We start from the raw sequence: 24713 nt of genomic DNA, 5'->3' as shown, positions 1-24713 counted from the left end.
ATTTTATTTATTTATTTTTCTGGGGAAAAAACCTTTCAGTTCAAGTTCAAGTCCTGTCTGAGGAACATAGTGCAGTCAGTTCACGGTTACCATGGTTTAGCCTGTTATTGACAGAAGGAGCTGTGGCTAAATATAATTGAGCAAGTCTCTTCTTCTGCACGGAGGTCAGATCCATGGCTTCTGAAAAATAAAAAACCATCACGCTGGGTGGTCAGGTATCTGGAGAGCAGACGAAATACAAATTTCAAAGCTGTGCTGTTGTCATGGATCAAGTGAGAGACAAGGTTATTCTAGTTAAAATATATGTGAACAAATATTGTAGTTAACTAAGATTTAAAAAGAAAGAAAGAAAGCTTCTAAGAAAACGATGAAAAATCAACTAAAATTACTTTTAACTTGGAAAACTAACCAAAACAAAACAGAGGAAATATTCTTAGTTTTAGTATTTGTTAGTTTAGTTATTTTTTAACTCAGATTTTTAAACAATAAGAATTAAACTAAAACCAGAAAACTTATTCTGGAAACTAAATGAAACTAAACTGATTTAAGAACAAAAGAATACTAACCCCAGTGAGAGACGGTTCTGATTTAAGGCAAATGTCCTGCTTTAACAGACATATTTTAAAATAGCTCCACAATTGTTTACATTACATTAATATTTTTCACATTAAACTGATTCACTTACTCAACCTCAGCTTCTTAATCACCAAAAACTGCAGTGAACAGGCTGGAGTTACACATCACAGCAGCCTGTCTGTAAATGTGCCAAAATAACCTTATTGGATATGAATCATGAATGAAGGAGAACTGATCTAAAGAGAGGTGATTTAAAAAGGAGAGCATTTCATATGGTAATCTTCAGTTGGTGGTTACAGTATAAGAATATTTTAGAAAGATTTCTGTCCTAGAAATCTGTGTCTCTCTGTCTAAAATTTTCAGGGATATTTTGTTGCATTTTTGTTGGTAAAAGTTGCATTTGCATGTTTTCATTAAAATAGAATTATTTTCAGAGTTTGACAAAACTTCGTGCAAGTACTTCCAGAAAGTTACTACAGTACCAACACTTCGGGGGGCGGGGTGAAACCGCTGTGAGACCTTGCCCCATCCTATCATGTGACCTACTGAGGTCACCTGAGTCATCAAGGTGCGAGTTGGGTTTGAAGCACCTGGGATGGGATTTTAAGACTGCATTGTAGTTGGCTGATAGATGGAGATGTAAGCCGACACCTCTATTCAATGATTATTCACAGCAGACATGCATAGCCTCCTTTGCTCCTCTTTCAAACCATCTGTCTTCTCACATGGCACATCATGGCACATTAAGGGCAAGCACAATGGTGCAGTGGCCTCCCATTAAAAAGGTCCTGGGTTTGAATCTACCCGCCAGCTGGAGGGCCTCTGTCCAAGGCATGCATGGGGTTAGTCCTTACTTGTGATTCTGAACTGGCCATAGGTGTGAGTGGTTGCTTATCGCTTAGCTTTTGTCTTATGACAGCTGGGAGAGGGTGTCAACTCCCCTTCCTGACCCTGAACTGGTTAAGCAGAAGAAGATGGATGGATGCTCCCTGATGGATGGAGCAAGTATCACAGGTCTTTATTTCAGTCACCTTGTGCAACCCAGACTTGTTGTCTGCTAACCTGCCTCTCATCCATTCATCAGTCAAACTGAGCAGCAGATAGCGAACCACAGGACATAAAGGTTACAGAATAATGTGCTCTAAACCCACCAATAGGCTCGCTGAGACGACACACAGTCTCCATGAGACAGAAACATATAAATAGCATATGACAACCTTTTTGAAATCCAGACTGTTACTGTGTCTCTCTTTCTCTCAATTTAAATGATAATATATTTAAAAGGAGATGTACTGAGAGCATTGTGTGCTCCCAGTACATGTACACTGACTCTTTGTTGCCACGTTGTTTATTCTAATGAGCATCCTTAAAGTCTTAATGCAAGATTTAGTGTACATACAGACACAGCCACCAACTGTAAGTGGATGAAAACAGGATAGAGCCAAGTCAATTATTCTTACATGAAATTGTGCTACATATGCTTCCTGGACATAGAACATTGAATGAACTATCTCTGGCTTTCTGGCTGAGATTGTAATTTAGCATATTTTTATGATGTGCACCAGTTCGTAGAAACTTTCTTACAGTGCCTTCAACTACAACAGCATCCTAACTTAATACATAACCATTTAAGTCACTTTATATAATGAAGAAGGTTTTGATGCTCAGAGAAGGAAGTTCAACTCTTTACAAATTGGATTTGCTTTTGATAGGATCTTGGAAACTTATTCTTCAGACCTAATCTACTCTGGAGCAGATTAGTTTAAGATAAAGGATCTATACATATAAAACAAAAACCTAATAACCAATAAAGCCTTGCACTTTTAGTCAGTCTGTGTTATGTTTTTAGATGTGCTTATTTTTTGCTCTCAGACAGTTTAACACTGATAAAGTTAAAGCTGAAAGAATATCTAAGAATAAGTTTTACATAACATAGGAATTTCTTCATTGAACCAATTCATTAATTCAATGAAATACAGAAGTAATTATAGGCGTCATTATGGCACCTCGGTGATGGGCAGTGAAGTTTGCTAAATGAGACGATCTCTTTTTCCTTAGATTGCCTTTTTTGGATTTAATTTTAGATTGATTTTTTTTAATGTAGAGCTTTTCTATTATTTGTGGCCACTCAAAAGTCTTGAAGTGCACCCATTAATACAGTGCTTTTCATACAGAGCTTTTACATGTGCACAGTCCCTCTTTCTGCTCTGCTCTCCTCCGCTTTAGCTCTAGGAGCTGTGTTGCTTTCAGACTGCATTATCAGCTTCATATTTTTCTAATATTATAGTTTCCTTCTTGTTTTTATGTTACTCTGTGGATTGGGCCTGCCCATGTTTGTGACTGATCATACTCACGGGTAAATTGATAGATTGATTAGATTGATAGATTGGTAGATTATAGATTCCGGGTTATGTTAATGAGGTAACAAGTGGTAACCTCTGGAGCTGAAAAACGAAGCCAAGGCTTAAATGATGCGGTTCCTTTCATGGGACTTGAGGCTGGCTCCAAAAAATAAACAATCCTCATAGACTATCACATGAAAATAACAAACTTTACAGCAGAGAAGTTCATAACGTCTGCATATGTTTACATACTGGAGTGAGGGGATTGCTGTCTTAAGTGACAGGTGTGCTGACATGGGTAGTAGTATGAAATTTTGTTGAATGAAATTCTAGTATTTTATTATTTTGTTACCATCCATCCTCTTCTGCTTATCTAATTCAGGGTCACAGGGAGACTGGAGCCTATCCCAGCTGCCACGGCGTGAGAGCTGATAGGTGCCTCTTGGGTTGGTACAGTATATGAATGAAGGTGACTCATGTGACTCTTATATTACAGTAGGTGAAGCCAGAAAAGGGAGATATAGCCTGGTCATTTTGTACTTTCTTCATACTTAATTTTGTGAAATTAGGTATTTTGACTTGGATACAAGTTATTTTGCAGGTCAACATTAATGGTGCTCAAGAAAGCAAAAAAGAAAGTAAAGAAGTTTAACCTTCAGCTTGATTTTGCTAATTGCTTTTGATGGTGTCAAATGTTTGCATGGACGTTTCCCCTTTTATTCACCGAGTTGTGAAACAGACCATATGACAGCTGAGCCTGAGGAAAGAAACAATGATCCAGGACACACAGCAGGCAATTAGCACCTATCTCTCCTAATCAGTCTGCGCCCTGCATGCATTTCAGCACTCATTATTGAGACAGATTTTCTATGATTCATCGCATTGCTGTGTGATTTACCACCACTCAGCAGTCAGGCGAGAATTCATTACACCATTAGAATGCAAATCCTCCTTTGAAAATAAAGCATCAATATGCGAGGTGATGCTTTCATTAGACGGTCATTTGGTTAATTGAGTCACTTTGTTTTAAGAGGGAATTAGCATATGAGCTAAATCAAGGTCGTTCGCCCCACCTGTCTCATACAGACACGACACGCTACAACCAACCAATACAGCATCCCAATACTTCTGGGGGCAAATGTCAGTTTTTAAGCAGTTGCATCTTTGAGTAACGCACTATGACGACCCAGATGATAAATGAGTGAGCAAAGTTAATTTAGTCAACCAATAGGAGGTCAGGTGTATGTGTTGATAGAGCATTTGTGGGCTTGTACTAACAGTTGAGCTTCACTGCTGCTTCAAGTGATGTGACAAATGAATTTGAGTGCACGAGAAAGAAGCTGGAGCAGAACGATTCCCATCACACATTCTCGGGGTGTGATTTGTGCTCTCCTGCCACATTTGAACCACAGCAATCTGAACATGTAACATAAGAACTGAAGGAAAATGCATTACCTTGTAATAAAGCATTATAATACCAGATATGGGTCCCTGTTTCAGTTGTGTGAGGCTTTTATTTTTTTCAGCAGTTTCCTCTTTGGCAGCAGGCATCCTAACATTTGGCTCCTGCTCCCTTGAAATCTGTTGATTTGACAGAGTGCCGATACACTCGTCCCTGCACGTCTGAATTCATTTATGTACAGACAGACAAGCAAAGCAGTCACAGAAGCTTCTGAATGTACAGGTACTATAGATATAAACACAGCTGGGTGTAAGCAGGCTTATAGGTCAGCCTTTTCAGACATTTTAGACCAAAGATGAACAATGAGCATGTCATTATTCAAAGCACAATACACCAAAGAAAGTATTCAGTAGAGTACACTATGTATATTTATTCTTTTTTTCATTTCTTGTCACAGCCCCACTAGAAAATCCCCCACAAAATAATATTTAAAATAAGCCTCAGTTCACTCACATGACTCTGTTAACACTAATGCTGACATTCACATTACTAAAAAGATTAGTTTTGTTATATAATATTGTCATAAATCATGAGGAGACATATCTAAATCTACTGTCAGCAGGCAACTTAAAAGTGCGAAGGGTCACCTGACAACAGGAAGTCAAAGATTTGACTTACCACAATCCAGGAGCAGGTTTTTGAGACAGGTAAACCAACTAGGACTGATGGTCTGTTGCACATGGACACAGACTGGATTAACTCAGGAACAGGAAGCTGCTTATAGCCCAGGTTCTTTGGACATCTGGCCCAAACAGGAAACACACAGATGCACAGTTATAAACATTATCTGCATATACATACAAGTCTACATGCTGCCCACAAACGCTGAAGACGAAGAAGGGGCACTGAGTAATGGTTTGAAACAGGCTGTGAAAACTCGCCAGTGAGGCAAACAGACTTTTTTCTCTTCTGAAAACACGCAATCATGTCCTCCAACACATTTACCAGTCATCTGCAAATACCATTATCACTTTCACATTCCCATGAGGTCTGGGCACATTAGTATAAAGGATGCTTCTAGACACACCCTTAAAAATGCCACCTTTATAAATACACAGTTTACTCCCAGGTTACAGTGCTGAGTGGATGCTGAAAGCAGAATGATCCATGGACTTGAAGACAAAGTGTTTACAGCCTCACAATCAGAAGCTACCTGTGAGCTTGTACACACTGGCAGCAGCTTTAAATGGATGTCCCTCTGGGACATAAACAGGAGAAAAAAATGAACACCTAAAACAATTTTTAACCATGGCTGTAAAGGAGATGATTCATTGACAAATCCCCATAATGACCCTTGCTCGTACTCTTTTGGGCTCCAAAGAGACAGTGGACTCCACACCTACCTGGAAAATAATTAAAAGTGATTTCCTACTTGCCAAAAATAATATCCCTTGGTAGCCCCTGCTTTAAAATGGCACTTTACATCTGAACATAACAAAGCATTTTGGATGAAATAAGTTGTGATGGCTGCAGTTACAGCCACACAGTGTTAATAGCCACCAAATATTAGAGGCTTACACATAACACTACACTCACATTTTTCTTTCTTTAAATATAGGATTTAATTTACAGGATAATAAATAACTAGTTTTGGTTTAGAATTAATTTACATATTCACATAATACTGCATTCTAAAATAAGTGCGCACATTTTAGTTTAGACTGTTATGTATGATTTAATCTTTGTTTTCTGAGTGACCTCAGTTGCAGCTGCTCCAGTCCTTTGATTGATGAGCCAAGAGGTGGAAAAGGGGAGGAGCAAGCCTATATGGAGACCAGCAAATTGGCACATACCATAACTCTGGATCAGGAGGGGAATTGGAAATTGTTATGCTAGTTTCAGTTAGGTTGTTTGTGTTCTACCCCTTTTTTGTGTTTTTGTGTGCTGATCAGCGACTATTTAAATTTCCCCTTTGTTTACGTAGGTCAGTTTGTTTGAGTTGCTAGTATTGTTTGAGAGATCAGAGCAGAGATCATCCTCCATCAGTCCTCCTAGAGCACATGGACACGACTTCTCTCTCATTTAAAAATGCTTTCACATTATAACAACAATAACAGTAATAGTAATAATAATAACAACAATTTCTCCATGCAAAGAAATACTTTTATTCAGTTAGATTTATCCTTGTGTATATTGGAATGGCCTTCTCTGGAAACAGTCTTGAACCCAGAACTGTCACCTGCAACTGCAACAACAAAGTGCTTCACAGCATTACTGGATAAAACTCTTTTGGAGACATTTCAAAGTTACACTGACATTAAAGCTATTTGGTAAAAAGCACCCCTGAATCCAAAGTGACTTTGAGAGTGCACCAGTTTCCAGTCTTAATGGCAATAAGCATTGCAAGCACACAAGTGGGAACGTGTCAGTCATGGGGAAATTATTATTTTGAATCCATTATTCCACTGTGGACGTAACAACATGCTTTCATTATGTTCCTTTTGACATTAGACATTTGTTTTGCTTAATCACACAAACTCTTAAGATTTGGCAGGAGGCAGTGCTGGTTAAATGTGTTGCACAATAACACAATAAAAATAACGGCCATGTTCGGCGGATACATTTGCAGATTTAAGATTATGTAATGAATAAAAAACTAAAATACACCAGTCAAGCCATTAAGTGAAATGGGAATTTTTAGTATCTTGCCTATGGATATTTGGCATGCAGACCAAATATGCACCAAGGGATCGAACCACCAACCTTCTAATTATTAGATGACCTCTATCTGCTGAGCTATTCACTATTCACAAGGTTGTGAGTGAATCGATGATGAAAAATCAATCAAATCCAACTGAAATTAGATGTTTTAATAATCACCTTCAAATGAACCTTTGCCTCAATACAGTCAGACTTACCTACTGCACATAACACTTCATCAACCCAATGATGCATCAGTATCACGTTCTTTCAATGGGAGCTCTGTCTTCAAGGAGGCAAATAACTTAACAACAAAAAATGTGCATATCCTGCTCTCTTATCATGAGTCCCCTGTGGAAAAGGAGCTATTACCAGTCATTACCAGTCACTTAAACCGCAGGCAGGCAGATTCCCACTCCTGACGTGTCTGAGATTTCACTATAAACTACAGAGACGGGTACAGTTAAACCAATAAAGCCAGAAATAACCGTAAATTTGCAATGTGCTCTCATGCTTTACATGCATTCGGATTAAAAGTCACGTATGGCATTTTTACCTCAACTTTGTGAAGGACAGTATATATCAATTACAAATTACTGGTGCTTATTAATGTTTTACAGCTATTTTTGATATGTGCCCCACTATTTAAAAAAGAAAAAAAAGGAACTGCTTCTTGTTGATTGCAAAATGAAAGAAAAAAAATGCTATTATCTGTGGTAGAGCCATCCACCTACTCTTATATAGAAGTAGACAACCAGACAGCTTTCTTTTCTTTTGTCTGTGGTAATTGCAGACTGAAATAAAGATGAAGCCATGCAGCTCTACTTATTTAACCTTTCAGTTTACCCCACAATCTCCACACTCAAGAATCTCAACATTTCTCGCATCAGCAGGAACTATGAAGCCCTGCTTTCTTAGAAATAGCTAAATAGTGACTTTATGCCCGACCTGGCCATATATAATCTTAAAAACCTAACAATACTACAGCTCAAAGAATTTTCCAACTGCACGAAGACTCAGTTTACATAAATTACTCCACACCTTGTGGACTAAAAATGAGACACACAGTATTTTGAAAAGAACACAATTTCTGAACAGTTAAATGCCACCGTGAGTTTTATGTCCCTTGCTTCTAATTTATTGAAGCAATAGTTCCCCAGTCCCCAGATTTTGGACACTGGCTGCTTTTTGACTCATTTTCAATCCAGTCCCTTTTTGTTTTTTTGCTTGTTTGTTAAGCCACTTCACACTTATCTATGAATCATTCAAGCATAAAAAAGCCAATAAACTCAAGGGACAAATTAGTTTTGTGTCTACACATAACAAAACAAAAAAAAAAAAAAAAAAAAAAAAAAAGAAAGAAAGTCCCCAAAAATACATAGCATTTTCTCTCTCTATTTATTAATATAAAGAAATGAAGGATGGCTTAATCCTTCATTTCCTTCACTTAATAATGCAAGTTTTCTGTAGAGGGTAGAGGATAATGTGTTTGTAAAAATGCCTAACTCACACTACCATCACCTTTAATATTTTTATTTCTGAAGTGCCAAAGTTACATGTAGAAATTTAAAAAAGGGGCTGCTGTATGTCTGAATCACTTTTGTTCGGTTAGTGCTCTCCTTGTGGCATCTAAGTGCAGCCTAGAAAACTTTTGCCACAATCATTCCTTTGTTAAAATGTCAACTTCTCAGTACTGCTGCAAGTAAAAAGTCAACAAAAAACTGCGAGAAGTACAGTAAGTTATTGTTATTTGCTTTAAGATCTCGTTGAACTGTATGAAATTCACGAGTGAGAAAGAACTTTATTGCAAAGACATTTATTACAGTGATACATTAACACACCACCACATCAGAGACCTGAGAAAACAAACCAAATTCATGTGATTCTGTAGATTTTCATCCATGTAAGAAAAGTTTTTTACATATGGACTGAATAACAAACTAGTAGAGGTTCTGCATTGTTCTGACATGACAAACATTTGATGGTACATATGAATTTAACCAGCAAAAAGCAGCATTACAGTACCAATCCAATCTAAACTTGAACCTTAATCTGGTTCATCTTTGTACCCAGTGTTGTTTAAATTAAGCTATGACCTGTTATAGACTAAGATTCTGAGTTTTTGATGTAAAACAGTAAGAGAAGCATGCCTGCTTTATCATATTAAACATTTCTTAGTTTAGCTCAAATGATCAAACACAAAATGTTGACTTTTTTATGACTGCGGTACTGAAATACTTCAAACACATGATTTTGTTTTTAATAAAACAGCCACATCATATGTTTGAAACGCTACATATTTTCTATCATCCAGATACGAAGTGCTGAAACCAGTCAAAGGTGACAATGCGAGAAAACAGAGAATGCAATGCATTGGAAGAAAACTGGAAAAAAAGAGAGCATCAAGAAGCATGTGCTGTAAAAAGACTCTCCCATGGAGGTGCAGCCTTGATGCACTTCTCTCACTGCTCAACTCTTTTCCTTCTAAATAAAAACAACCACAGTCCTAATGAGTAGGAGGAAGAGCAAAGGTGCCCGGGAAAGATGCGGTGCTCCCAAGGACAACATAAGGAGAAATATAGGCACTACTCCTTATGTGCTAATCTTGTCCTGTGCTGTGCAGTTGCATCACTAAAACCTAGATTTAAAAGCTTTAGAAATGAAGATAAGATCGTGCGAAAAACCCGTCAATGGCTTCAACAAAGTAAAATATTGCCACTGCCTTATTACAAGGATCAATGCCATTCATATTTATAATAATAATTTCAAAAAGTGGGGTATTTTAAAGATCTAGGCACATCTATGAAGAAAAAGAAGCAATAACCTGATGTTCCGGCAAATTCCTAGAAAACAGGAGTGAGTAAATTTCTTCTGGTCCATGGCTGATTTTAGAGGTTATGTCAAAAGAAATGAAATATAAGAAAAATTAAACCAGGGAGTCCACATGACAAGGAAGGCAGCTGTGGACATACAGACACACAAATAACTCTGAAGCTCCAAGAGGATAGCAATAAAAACAACAAACCCTTAATTTTCCGTTTTTTATTTAAGTATTGGCGCTCACTATAGCAACTCTACCTCTGTCTGGTTTCTCTCGCTCGCTCATCCATCTATCAGCATCCTGAGATGTCTTTGCTTTTGTTGCGTCGTTGGAAACGTGTCTCAGCAGGGTCGAAACCTTGTTCTTGGGCTCCAAACAGAGCCCAGCTGGGAGTCTTGGCTACGTAGTCCAAGGCAGAGAAAGTCTGCTGTCCTCCACTCTCATCATAAGCTTGGATCAGTTCCTGAAAGCGTTCGTAGTCGATCCATGTCCACCACTCGCCATCCATCTTGAACTAAAACCACAGAAACAAAAAGACAGAAACAAGGTTGCAGATGAGCAACAAGCAGTAATCCAAGTAGAGTTTAGGGATCTGTGCTTTTGCAAATCTTTTGCTAAGCCTGTTTGCAATTCAACACTAATTTAAGGAGACAGCCACCTGACACCATGTCCACTGATGTCAGCCGTTTCCGTATCAGAAAATAATATCACCCATCAAATTTCATGCATCTGTCATTTCATGAAAGTAAAACAAGAGATGCACACATTTCATTTCTACAGGATATTTCACTGGAACTGAAGCAAAGCAGAAAGCAAAGGCTCTCAGCAAATTACCACACAAACACATAAGTGTTGTGTGCTGTAAATTCAACCATAAATAATTCACAGGTGTGAAAGATGAACATTAATTAAAGAGCTTCTTCCTCCACATTCACCACTGGCTAGAAGTTGAGCCTTTCTTTAAATGGTGTGGGATTCATCAACTCCACCACTTCCCTTCCAATCCCATCACTTGTTTTATCAATCACTGCTTCCTTCTTCATCACCCAATTTGCCATCCATCTCACTAAAGAGAAAAAAAGAGCAGAGATAAATGGGCAGCGGAGCGTGGAGAAAGAATATGTGTGTGTGTGTGTGTTTATTGAGTGGGGCACACAAACTACCCGGGAAAGAGAGAACAGCTTGTGTGTTTGACAGTGAGGGAAGAGCCTCCATCATCATTCGCTAAGCCTGCCTGTTTTCCCTGACGAGCACAGTGGGTGAAGAGCGTGACCTCTACTTTCCCAGCATGCACCAGTGCTCTCTAGTTGATACAATACGATGTTTTCCTTGTTATCAGCAAAGGTGGGAAAGACTGAAAAGAAACAGGGGGCAGGCAAAGAAGCAAGCGTGTGTTATATAAACCAAACTTCTCTGAAGTTTGATGCTATTTATAGCTAACTCTACAGCAAAGCTTGAATTTCAAAGTGGTCCCTGAAGACTTGGAAGTTTTCTATAAGCTGTAACTGGATGCAAAATGTCACCATGTTGTCACTGGGGACAAACATTGTGCTTTTAGCATTTAAAATTTGTTTCAGGTTCACTGCTGCTTTAGCCTGACCCCCCATGAGTGCACTTGGGCTCACCACTTTAAAATTTTCACGCACCAAACTGCTCCTACCACTTTATTCATAAACAAGTGGAAAAGAGAGTAACATCACATCACTGACTTTCTTCTAAAAAGAAAAAAATATAGCAACTTGATGAATTTCTTTTTTACTCATGAATGCTGATTTGCCCCTTTAAAGACTAATGATGCCTCACTGAGGGTAAATGGCTTTTGAACGTTAGCCTGTTGATGACCCAGTGCCTTCGTCGGTCATTAGAGAAAATCTCTTTGCCACTTCTAACGAAGCCCAAGAAGAGTCAAAATAATGGAACCATCACCTGTTGGGAGTTGATGTTTGTTGTAATGAGGAAGGACTATATTTGCTTAGCTGGCATGTCAGTAAACAATTACTGTCTCTGTGAGAGCAAAGCTGTGCCGTCTTAGAGGAGAACAGGCACCCAGCGGTTTTAACTAACTAAATGAGCTACTTTCATGTCAGAACATGTCACTGAGCTGTAGCTCTCAGCAACTGGATGGATGGAAGACCGCTCCAGCTTTTCTGTCTATAGATTATAATCAACTGGAGGTACAGTAAACTCGAAATAAGCACAGTGCTCTGAGTAGAGGGGAAAAAACAACTCTTCCAAGTTATGCTGGATTTACGTAGCTCTTTGGCTTTGCAGAGGGAGGTATTCAACCAGGAGAGGCACTTGTGTGCAGTCCTGTGTGTAGCCTGATAGAAGCCATGTAAATGTCAAACGCTAATATGTTAAAAAGTTATCTTGAACAGAAAGGAAACAGCAGAAGTTAATCACAAAAAAGAAAAAGCCTTAACCCTCCACCCCACAATGATAAAAAAAAAAGTATACATGAGATGCAGCGATAATAATTAGAGTGAACAATTTTACCACCTAACTACAAAGAAGTGCTTTGTCTATTAAGATTTAAGATTTGACGTTGTCGTGGGGCTAAAAGAGCAAAAACACCAGAAACAAACATAGCTCTTCATAGCACCTACAGGTTACCAATGCACTACCACGCTGAGTGCTTTGCACAGCCCGGTGCAAAAACAACCTTTCGTAAAAGCAATCAAACGATAGCTTCAGGGCAGATAGTTAAAATATCTCACTCTGTGAGATGGATCACAGAAATGTCAAAAGACTACAGCACTGTCATTAAACTGGTAGAAAACTTGCAAAACCAAAGATAGAAATATTGAGGAGACATACTCTGCAATGTACCTGGCATAATTTGTATTAAAAGTAGACTCAAGATCTTTGAAAAATACATCTCTATGCAGGCACATGTAACACATACAGTAGCCCAGAAGGGACAAGGATGTTTTTGTTCCTACATTTATAATAAACGTTCAAACATTTGATGTAAGGTTTGACTTAATTTAGGCTTTGAAACAAAAACTAAACAAGTCTAGTGAAAGCACTGATGTGCAAGTCAGCTCGCCTTTCATAAAAACAAGGTTGGGTCTCAACTGTTTTTTCGTTGCACCGTGCTCTTAGAGAAATGAAACCGAGAAGGATGAAAGAAGACTGAAAATAACAGAGAAAAGTCGAGGGAAGGGAAAGAGAGAAGAGATAAAAGAGAAAAAAGGGTGGCAGGAAAAGTAAAACGATGGATGAGAGAGGCAGAGATTCAAAGAGAAAGAAATGCCCAGCTATGGGAGGATCCCAGCAGTTGAAAAGTAACTAATGATGATGATGTGTCAGTGCAAGGAGGATCTATTGCTAGTTGCTATAGAGAAATAGACACACTCATAATACACACACCCACAAAATGAGACTGATGTGCTTCCCTGTGATGCATATTAAATTCTGCTGTTATGTAAGTTGACATAAAACCTGAAGGAATTCATATTCTGATTTCTCTTCCTGCTGCACAAAGACATTCAAAACCCTGAAGACCTGTAAGCAAAACAGTCTCATTCACAAGAGGAACCTAAAAGTGAATTCAATTCCCAAAGTTGCTGGATTATTGATGAATGCCCAAAGACAGCAGTGTGCCAGCACGCACACATTGGTAAATATTTACACAGAAATAACTGGGAGGCATTCAGAGGTTCAAGTTTTCATTCAATTTTGATTTTCCTTTTATTTCTTTACTTTGGTCTATGTAGTTGCTCCAGTCACACTTTGGCATTGGCGCACCAATAGCGGTTTCTTTTCCTCTGCCTAAAACTATAAATGTTGATGAACTCATCTATAAAGTACCAACTGAAACAGTGTAAATTTCACTGAAATTTGTGTCACAGTCTTTGTCAGGGACCTTTATTTCCTGACCATAACTAGGACGATAACTAAATAAAAACTAATACACCAGGCCAAAAACTGATGAAATGCACTGACAATTTTGTTAAAAAATGAAAATGGGATGAAAATATTCTGGAGCAACCAGATCCAATCAGAACTAATTAACTTGTGTAAAAAGCAAAATGTCAACGTTTGGGTGGAAGAGAAGATTAGACATGCACATTTCACATTTGATGCCAGTAAAAGCATGACAAACTTTCAGACTTTACATTTTAGTCAACTAAATCAACTTTATATTTAGTCTACTACAGTCTTATATTTTGTCGACTAAAACGAAAAAAAAATCTCGATGTCTAAGTTGATGTTTTATTCAAAAGACTATAGTTAAAACTAAATCAAAATTTGCAGTCAAAATTAACACTGCTCTGAGCATGTGTTAACAGCTGAATCACATTTCAACTTACAGTTAACTGTTAAATAGCATAACAAAAAACTGCATTATGTTTTCATGAGAAATTACAAAGCTTAAAGTAGCAAAAGGAAACATTTCACTCTGACTTCAGGGCACTTTTGGAGAGCACTGTAGAGATATATCTAAGGCAGGTACTGGCTTTAAACCTCTGTCAGTGAGCCCCAGGGCGGCTGTGGCTACACTGTAGCTTGCCATCACCAGTGTGTGAATGTGTGTGTGAATGGGTGGATGATTGTGTATAGTGTAAAGCGCTTTGGGGTCCTTAGGACCAAGTAAAGCGCTATACAAATACAGACCATTTACCATTTGGCGCTTTGGTATATTTAGAGATGATGGTGATCATCATCTCCTATGAAGTTGAATTATTATTAGTTTTAGATTTCATAGGGCGAATAAATAAAAGGCTTTACCTGACTCTTTTTGGTTAAGGAATTTGAGGGATTACTCCTCTTACTGCGGTGACCTTTCAATTAATGGTCCTTGACAGCTGAGTATTTTAACTTGTCGCTCAAATTTGAACATTGAATAGTATTTATGCACAATTTAAAATTAAGTGCTTCCATATTTGAGGTTTTTTGCCTTTTTTGCTAATCCCACCTAAGATATAATTCAGTTTCTTATTAACGTTGCTCATTAGTTTAATTAATAATAACAACCTATAATAATCCAATTTCTCCCTGGCAGTTTTATAAATTGCAGTATGGTCTTAAATACAGACACAAAAACATATTCACATTCTTTCAGTATGTGTGAGTTCAGGTGGATACAGACAAACACACAGATGGACTGTGTGATACAGGAAACAACATACTCGCGCAAGTGTAAGTCCGAAGAAAAATAGAAGAAAAAGATAAAAAGACACAAACAGCGAATAGTTATTGTGCACTTGTACCATCTATGGGCTTACATTCCAGTTTATCTCCATAAAGTCAAAACGCTTGTCTAATTATCAATAAATCTCACACGGAATTTGAGAACAGAACGACAATCTTAACATATTCATATTATTAACATTCAGTGTCATGAGTACGACTTTTAAGATCCATCCAAAATATTCTAATCAGCAAAAAACACCCCAAACTATTTCTGCCTGATATGGTATCATATTATTATTCCTGTTAAAAATAACATGGAAACAGATTCTGAAGAGCAAACATAAAACATGTAAACAGTCTCCTGCAAGTGAATATACAAGTATTGCAGTGTAATTAATGTTTTGCTTTCTACAACATTAGAAACTTAATGATAATACGATGAACTACAAGGTCCACTAGATTCCCAGACCTAATAATTCGTCGCTAATGTTAAATAAGCATTGCACCTCATTGCTATCTCCGACAAGTTAATGATTGGTTACAATATGTGGCATGGCTTCAATAAGCCTATGTAGTGTTACAATATTTATTCCTATTCAGAGTTTTGTTAATTTTTTGTCAGGATCTAGTGCTGTTGGTGGGAGAGCTGGACCACGGCCCAATCCCAGAGATTCTCACTGGGATTAAAGTCTGGACTCTGTGCTAATCTGTGTGAAAATGATGTCTCCTACTCCCTGGATCACCATTTCACAGTTTGAGCCTTATGACTCCTGGCATCGTGATGTTCCCACAGGTCAGTACTGTAGGCACTAAGCATGACGGCTCCATCACTTCATCCAGCTCTTTCCCTGATCATCAGTCAGGAACAGAATAAATCTGGACCTATCAGACCAGATGACCATTTTCCATTGCTCTAAAGTCCAGACTTTATGCTATTTAACAACTGAACCTTTTTTATGACTAGTGTAATTAATAAGTGGTTTTCTTAAGGCTAAAGTGTTTAGTCCCAATCCCTTGAAATCCCCTCACAACACACTGTAGAACTGAGTTCTGAGTTCTACTGTTTTTCTACTGATTTTTCCAAATGTTTAAGTGACGTCCAATCATGATCATTCAGGATGCTTTTCGACCACATTTCTACCACAAAGATGATCATTCACCATTAACTTTCAAGATTGAATAATGTGTTTGACGGTTCTTAACTCAGTTTCAGTACTTTCAGCACATAAATAAACAATTTTAGCATTTAGAAATGCAATGTTTTCCACAACCACCATGATGGTATTTTAAGAAATGAGAAGCTATTCACTGCATCAGTTAAGGTTAAATGACCCGTTGCCAGCCAAAACACAATCACTGCAGTAATTATTCAGTGGAAGTCTCTGATCCATTTGCTTAGTGCAGTGCACATATTAAAAGTGTGTTTATATATATCAGTAGCGCTACTGATATTCAAGTCTGGAAAAGAATGGTCACCATTAGCCAGGCTAACGTTTCCATCCACTCCATCCTTTGTGCAATGCTGCCAGCACTTCTAAAACTAAAGCTTATTTAGAATCATATCTCAAATCTTCCAAGACTCAAGAGATATGATGTTTACAGTATATGCAGTTTATATATATAGCTTCAAGCAATTGCATTTAAATGAAAAGAAGAAATCGGCAGTAGGAGTCAACAAACACACCACAGAGAGAAACACTTGGACCATTGCCCCCAACCTGAAAAAAAAATGTAAAAATGAAAATGAAAAAAGGAGGATAAGGAGCACTGGCACTCCCATAAATTGTGACTGTACATCAAACAGAGTTCCTACTATGTGTGTATGTGTTTTTGTGATAGGCAGGTGTGGGTGCCTTGCTTGCTGGCTGCCTTGAATTTCTCCTGTCAGAGAGAGCCAAGATGGCAATTAATCATCATTCATTAACTGCTGATGGACAGTCGCCTTGGCAGAACCCAACACTGACTGGAACTTTGAGGGTTTGCCTCTGTAGAAGTAAATTCCTCCTGATGCTTGGACGTTTTCAAAAGACAGCAGACTAAACTATATAAATTATGAAACAAGATAAAAATCAAAAAGCCAATTTTAAAACTAAGAACCTGCACTGGGCTGCCTGGAAAACAACCTTAGAAGAGAAAACAGATAAAAAGGCATGTGTCTGGAAAACTACAGAGAATTATGTATCGTCTAATGATAACATTAATTTTTTTTTATTAATTTCAAGTTCATAGTTTTTAGAAGGAATCAGAATTTTCCATCAGATGCATAGATGGTACTAACTTCCTGAAAATCAATTTCTTGTGGAATAATGTTTAAAAACGTACGTTTTCTAGATTATCTGTCAAAAAAGTCATATAATCTTGAGCAAAGCACGAAAATTAGACAATTATCTTCCTCACATTAAGTGACAGACCTTACTATAAGTTTAAAACCTTGAACTGACACTAATTGCATCAAATGTGTGGAATTACTTGGATCCCTGTGACATCCAAGTAATTATCAATGATGAGAAGAAACTCCAAATAAATAATAACTGTGTATCAAATATTCTTTAGTTGTCAAAAACTTCAGATGTGCTACATTATGTAGTTTTGTACAAACCTTTGGAGGCTTAGAAGGAGTTATTACCTTGGTGTGTGCAATGAGCAGACAGTTTGAGTGCTCATGTTCGCAGGCAATCTCATATTCAGGCAACATGTCAGCTAGCTGCTGAACAAAGGTGACCACTTCCTGGTGCCAGGGAACATTTGCCATCGTCAGGCTGCTCGCAGAGCTTTCCCCGCAGTATGTCACCCCCTGGAGACACATGAGCAGACAATCAGAAACAGAGTACAGAAAAGAAAGATTTACAGATTTTAACAAACATATTTTTACCCCACAAAATACAGAAGAGAAACGATGCAAGTAAAGGACAAATAATTTCCTGCACAAACTTCAGCAAAACAGCTTTTTGTCTCCATACAAAGGCCTTAGTTTGAGTGACAGAGTAATTTTTTTAGTGCCACAGTGTCTGTCAGCAAGACTGCACGAACTACAAGGCATTACATTAATAAAAGCTTTTTGAGATGTTGAGCAAAGGAAGAACTAGTTCGATTTTTAGATCATATCTGAATCGGTGTCTTAAAAATTGCAAAACAGCCATTGTAGAGCATTAAAACACATCCACTTGTAGTTGCTTAGTACTCCATTTGTTTTCTTTCTCTCTTTTTTAAACACATAAATAGATTTTCCAAGAAACATATTTTAACAGAAGTGGTTTTTTGATTGAACATCAGCTATTAAAAGCATAAATGCTTCTGTATTCATGCCTTCATCAAAAGATTAATACTGAAAAATTAAACTGAGTGAAATATCTAAGACTGGAAAATGCAGAGTCTTTTCTGGTGAGCTTGTACTTTGGATACTAATGGACAGGTATGACTTTCAAATATTTACCAGACCAATAACATGTGTGAGATACTGTAAGATTAGATCAAATACTTTCCTCTGAAAACAAAGTATTATTGCTTAAAATTCTTTAGAGTACAGCAATCAAAAGTAGATTATCCTGTGGAGAAACTGATAGACTAGACAGAAGTCCACAAAAACATAAAAAAAAGAAACTGGTAAACTAAACCAATATAGATCTAAAGGAACCACAAAGATGTTCAATGTAAAGCATAAAAATATCCAGATTGTAATTGATTGATAAGATAAGATAAGATAAGATAACCTTTATTAGTCCCACACGTGGGAAATTTGTTTTGTCACAGCAGGAAGTGGACAGTGCAAAAGTTATGAGGCAAAAATTAGAATACAATAAGAATAAATACAGTACACAGCTGTACAGAATAGAATAAAATAAAATACTATATACAGTAGAATAAAATAAAATAAATATACAATAAGATAAAAATAGAATACAAATACAAATGCTATATACAACTGAGTAAAAATACAACGATGACAGAAAGGATTATTGCACTTAGTATTATTGCATATGTATGGATGTGTGTGCTTGATCAGTTAAAGTCTTTATTATGGAGTCTGACAGCAGTGGGGAGGAAAGACCTGCGAAATCTCTCCGTCCCACACCGTGGGTGCCGCAGTCTCCCACTGAAGGAGCTGCTCAGTGCTGTCACAGTCTGCTGCATGGGGTGGGAGATGTTGTCCATCAGGGATGACAGCTTAGCCGCCGTTCTCCTGTCACTCACCACCTCCACTGGGTCCAGAGGGCATCCTAGAACAGAGCTGGCCCTTCGGATCACCCTGTTCAGTCAGATCAAGTCAATTACAATCTAATTGAGCTGCAGTGAGTTCCTTTTGTTGGCTCCATGAGGGCAATGACTGGCAACTGACCATTCACCTTTTATGTAGTGACTTTTATGATTCATTTGACCCTGATGTTTCTCACTCTAACTAATGCTCATTTTGTGAAATTGTTAAGACTTGATATACAGCAGCGACTCTTCTGATCAATAGTGGCTCTTACTCTGCATTTAATCTTTAGTTGTTATTAATCACTGGCTCTGTTCCACAGTTTGTCATCCTCCCCTCATCTCCAACCAGTCAAGGCAGATGCCCACCCCTCCCTGAGCCTGGTTCTACTTGAGGTTTCTCTTCTGTTGTTGCCAAATTGCTTGCTCGTAAGGTTCATCTGATTGTTGGTGTTTTCTCTGTATTATTGTGGGGTCTTGAACTTGAACTGTTGTGATTTAGCGCTAGATAAAGAGAAACTTTTGCAGAGGAGAAAGCAATAAGGTGAATACACCTTTCACGAACTTTTGCCATTATCTGAAAGAATCTGCTGCAGACTAAAACCCCGTGTCAGACTGTCATTTGCTCTTGGCTTTGCATTATACACCAAAAAGATTGTGGAGGTCACAGACAACTGTTTTGTCGGAGCTTGAAGTTTTTGTATTTCTTAGTGAATAATCACTGAGCCAGCCTCTTAATAGTTCAGTACACCTCTCAAAGCAGTACAGAGGAAGAAGAAATCAGTGTATGCATCAGGATTTAAGGAATGTTTTCAGTAGTACCTATTCAGATATGAGATTTTCAGAAAAAAAAAAAAAGGTCCTGTACAACTGGAAAAATAGATGTATTTAAACATGATTATTGATATGGCAAAAACTGGAAAGAGTCGGGGACCTTCACAAACAGAGATGTTACCTAAAACCATTTAAGAAAACAATTTTACAGAGGAGTTAAAAGTAAGAATCCACAGCACACGACGTAACTGTCTTTTGAAGAAATCTTTACACAGACCCAGCCAGCCATTACTTATTTTAATTAAAGCTTTACACATGAACCACTGCATCATGTTCCTGTAACGACTAACTGCATAAACTTTAAATAAAAGGTGTGATTCACAATAATCACAATAAGTTTAGTGAAAGGCAGTGAAACCAATAAAGTTAATGCCTAAAGATAAAAATTTCATTAGCCACAAACCTTTGAATGGTTTTGTTAAATATACTGCTGTAGGTCATCTTCACAGCATAAAGCACACCTGAACAGTATTTTATAAGTTCTTATAAGCTTGAAGAAAATGAGCTGAAAGACCCTGTTTTACACAGTTCCTTCGGTATGATATATTGTTGTCAACATGTATTTCACAGTTTTCATTTTTCAGTTGTTGTTCCTTTAGCGGTCTCCTCATCTGCCTCCATCTCAGCCTCTCCCATCATCCTCCTCTATCACACCAATCCTCTGCTTGTCCTCTTTCACTACATTCAAAAATGTTCTCTGTGGTTTTCCTCTTTTCTTCATGACTGGCAGCTTCATATTTAACATTCTTTGCCCACTATATCCACTCTCTCTCCTCTGCCCATTACAATGCTCAATCCTAATCCTGTCCATAATGGTCACTCCCAATGGAAATCTTAATATCTTCAGCTCTGCCACCTCCAGTTTGGTGCCCCTACTTTTTGCTAGTGCCACCATCTGCAAACCATCATACAACTCACTAAAAACTCAATTTGGCTGCTCAGATAACCACAGTAGATGAATCTGCATTGTTGATTTTTTATGTCATATGCCTTTCCTGAAACAACACTCCCAGGGATCTATGTCTCCTCTCATTCTCAAACGGAGGATCTTTTGCTTTTAGGCGAATACATTAACCACTGCACCACTAAGCACTGTAACTAAAGCTGTGAAAATCATCTCTTTCACTCTTGGTACAATCCACTATTTAAATACTGTACTGTGACTCTTCTTTTCTGAGTCTGCTTTTGTTATCTTTTAGATTCTTTGTTAAGTAAGACCCAAAGAAAAAGCCCCAAGTACTAATTTGTCTGTTAGAAATAATCTATTTGGCTTCAAACTCTGGAAGTTTGAAGACATGACATGTCCAGGGAAGTAAAAATAGTTGATGCTTCACCATTTCACAGAGCCAGATTTAAAAAAAACAAAGACAAAACACAAATCTGACAGATGAGGTAAAACTTCTTAATCCAATAAAAAATCATTTTCACCTAAGAAAGAATTGGTTGTCAAATGAAACAAACAGTTTCATTTCTCTGCTGGAGAATTTACTCCACTCCTCAGAGAGAGGCTACCCAAACAGCAGTTTTACAACTGATCTCTTTCTCGCACCGGTCCACCCATTTCAAGACTGCCATTCACATTTATTCTAGTCAATCTACCGAGGAGCTGTAGGGGATCTGTGAATCCAGTTGTGAGCTGCAGCCATTTCTACACTAATCCAACCTCATATGTCTTCTAAGACTGATTGAAAATTCACTGCACCAAAAAAAAAGTTAACACAGAGTGTAAAATTTCTTTGGGTTGGGTTTGAAAAGACAGAAATTGGGTGGCTGAGGGCAAACACAGTGGGAGCGCTGTACAAAATTGATGGGAGACCTTGGAGTTATCAGCCTTGCCCGGAGGCCTGCTGAATAAAGATCAACCATTCAGGACTCTGTATAAATCATCAGGAAGGGGCCTGGGCAGGAGGAGTGTGCAGCAGGAAGAGATGGGGAAAGATCTTTGAGCTATATGGTAGAAGATATTGTACTATGTGGGAGAGATGGAGCAAAAATAATAAGAGTCCCTCACCTGTTCAAATAATCTATGTCTCTTACCTTTAATGGAAATCATAAATGTTGGTCATTGAGGCCTCACTCACGCTGTGCAACATATCCCTGTGCACTTTTCACCAAATTTATCTCAATACACTTACATGCTGGCCTGGCTCTTCTCTTTCTGTGTCTCTTTTGCTCTCAGTAATCCATTTCCTTTCAGGCCAAGTGAGAGACTGTGGCAGAGTAAATGGTATTGATGCTGGACTAAGATGATAAATTAGGCACTGGGCAATTGGATAGAGGATGGTAAACTGTACAGGCAGAATGTGTTGTGCCACATAAGATGATGAACTAGTTATTAGTGGGTCAGTAATAAAGGTCTTGTTGCTGGTGATGGTGGACATGCACATAAGCATACAATTCATCATTCTTAAAGAGCCACAATTCATCTTAATTAATGGATGCTATACGTACACACATACAGACTCAATGAACACTGAAGCTGTTCTGAAGGCTCATTTTTAACAACTGTTGAAAAAAAATTGTTGTAATATACCACTGGGAAGGTAATTAAGTTGATTTTTTTCAGGTTTCCAGATGTTTCTGATCATAACTATGGTAACAATGTCATAAATTTTCCCACTTCAGTATGTTCCTAGTCTGCTACCCGTAATCTCTCAAAAAACTCTTAAACCTAGCATTTTGTCCTCATCCTATCCGCAAACCTTTGGACTTTTAGACTGAAGCATGTTTGTTAAGCCATTTATCACTGACCTATGAATTTATTCATGAGGAAAGAATGGCACCTAACTCAAGGGTTAACTAGTATTGTGTCTACAGATAACAGACAACTCGGGAAAGAACCAATTTAAAATACATAAACACCTAAGATAATTTCGTTTGATAATAAAATTGTATTTTTTGCTGAAACAAGGTGATTTCCAAAAACCTAAAACTTGGCATATCTTGGCATGCTGTGCAGTGTGTCCTTAAAGATAAAATGAGGAAACTGGACAAATAAAGGACAAAAGAAAAAGAGAGTTCAGTCTTGAAGAATAAAGGTGGTCATACCAAATACTATTATTTTAATAGTATTTGGTATAGTACATGCAGACATAATATTTCCATGTCTGCATGTGTTTCAGTAAATCACTGCAACTCTTTCCCAATTTTCCTACCAAAATATAAAGAAACAAGGGGTGGTTTAAGACTGTTGGAAAGTACTGTAAATCTTAAAAAAAAAAAAAAGGACAAGTTAAAATTATTATAACTACTAAAGCCATTCACAGGCCCAAGCAACCCCACCGGTCAGCAGTAAAAGCCAATTTGAGAGCTAGCGATATGATGACAAAGGAATTCACTCTATCATACTGTCATTAATCCATCCTGGGATGTACTAATTACTGGACCCATGATGCTGAAGTTGATAGCTTGCCCAGAGCTGCCAGTAGCCAGAGAAGTTTATCTGTTCAGTAAGGGACAATATACTCTTCATTGTGGAAACAGGGAAGAGGAGGACAGAGAGATAAGAGGGTGACAGAGAAAGATAATTAAGGAAGAAAAGACACAAAAGCCTTTATAACATGAAGGAGAGTTCACCCTGAGAGTGACCTGTGCAAGAGAGACAGCTTAAATTATTAACTGTCAAGATGAGGCAGAGATTTCACTGTGATTTTCAGTGATCTGAAGGTCAGACTTTGAGAGACCAAAATTGTATAAAGACTGATAGATATATAATTACATATGTACAACTGAATATTGGACAAATGCTAGGGCAAATGTGGGCATTGAATAAAGCAATAAAGTACCGCTGTTTCCGCTACCACATAAAATGTGGCTGTATTTGTGAGGAAGTAAGCCAAAATTAGTGCTGTAGAAGTTATGACTTTCCAATATATTATTAAAAATATTGCTTAAATGTGATCAATAACAAAGAATTGTGTAAAATATCCTTAATAATTTGTCATCTATGTTTTCAAATTAGTTTTGTCTTTATGTACCTTTGTACTTTATGGTAATCACTGTGCAGATACACTGATGACAAGGAAACAGCAAGTTGTACTATTTACAGCACAGGTGTGTATGTGATGGTCTCAAGTCCGTCAAGACAAAGCGGTTTGCTTATCATGCATCACATTTTAATTAAAGCCCTAATGCATTTACATACAGTATATCAGTTGGTATCAATCCAACTGCTAGTCACTTCAAATGTTAGCTTCCAAGTTGAGATAAGGTCTCTGGATGCGGCATCGCCGTTAGTCTCCTGTACCAGAGGATGTGGTCTTTTATTGGCTGGCGTTTTTACACACTCCAGAGAACAGGCAAAACTGTTAATGTGGGTTTGTAGTTTGCCTTCATTAAAGAAAGGCATATAAGAAAAGACAAGCCAAAAATATTTCAAGGTCTGACGTCCCATGTTTGGTGGTTTCCTCTCCACTACAATGCTCCCCACTATCTTGTTAGTGTTCTGCCTCTTCAATATAATAAAATGGCATGTAGTGTTGGGTCAATACAGAGTCCTGTGAGAGAATGTCAATAATAAACTGTCTCAATAGACAACTTGGATTGAAAAAGGAGCACATCATAAACTCGATCAAGCAAAGACTTGCTTGAAGCACCACGCCGATTACTTGAGAGCAATAAAACACAGCAAGCAAAGCAAACTTAGTAGTACATAAAAGAACTGGGGGAGATACAGATGGGGATCCATTAATTACCACACAGGCGG

At 37.8% G+C, this 24713-nt stretch overlaps 1 protein-coding gene and 1 long non-coding RNA gene across 2 annotated transcripts in view; both read right to left on the bottom strand.

The window, feature by feature from the left end:
• On the bottom strand, positions 1-6102 carry LOC146560225 (uncharacterized). Its single transcript, XR_014888218.1, has 4 exons — positions 6079-6102; positions 4999-5122; positions 4374-4541; positions 1-219 (listed from the first exon to the last, which is right to left on the bottom strand). It is a non-coding gene; the product is annotated as an uncharacterized LOC146560225 (long non-coding RNA).
• A 2699-nt stretch (positions 6103-8801) lies between these two features.
• Positions 8802-24713, bottom strand: part of tyw1 (tRNA-yW synthesizing protein 1 homolog (S. cerevisiae)) — a 55439-nt gene continuing 39527 nt past the window's right edge. Inside the window, exons 15-16 of the mRNA XM_085244155.1 lie at positions 17607-17774; positions 8802-10355 (exon numbers count right to left, since the gene is read on the bottom strand). Coding sequence (XP_085100281.1) covers positions 10134-10355; positions 17607-17774 — 390 coding nt within the window. The 3' untranslated portion in view covers positions 8802-10133. The remainder of the gene's footprint in view (positions 10356-17606; positions 17775-24713) is intronic.

Source organism: Mchenga conophoros, linkage group LG14 (genome assembly GCF_057382185.1).
Source record: "Mchenga conophoros isolate Kocher_MC1m ecotype Shallow Benthic linkage group LG14, M_conophoros_male_GT1.1, whole genome shotgun sequence".
NCBI lineage: Eukaryota > Metazoa > Chordata > Actinopteri > Cichliformes > Cichlidae > Mchenga > Mchenga conophoros.
This window is presented reverse-complemented; position numbering and strand designations above follow the sequence as displayed.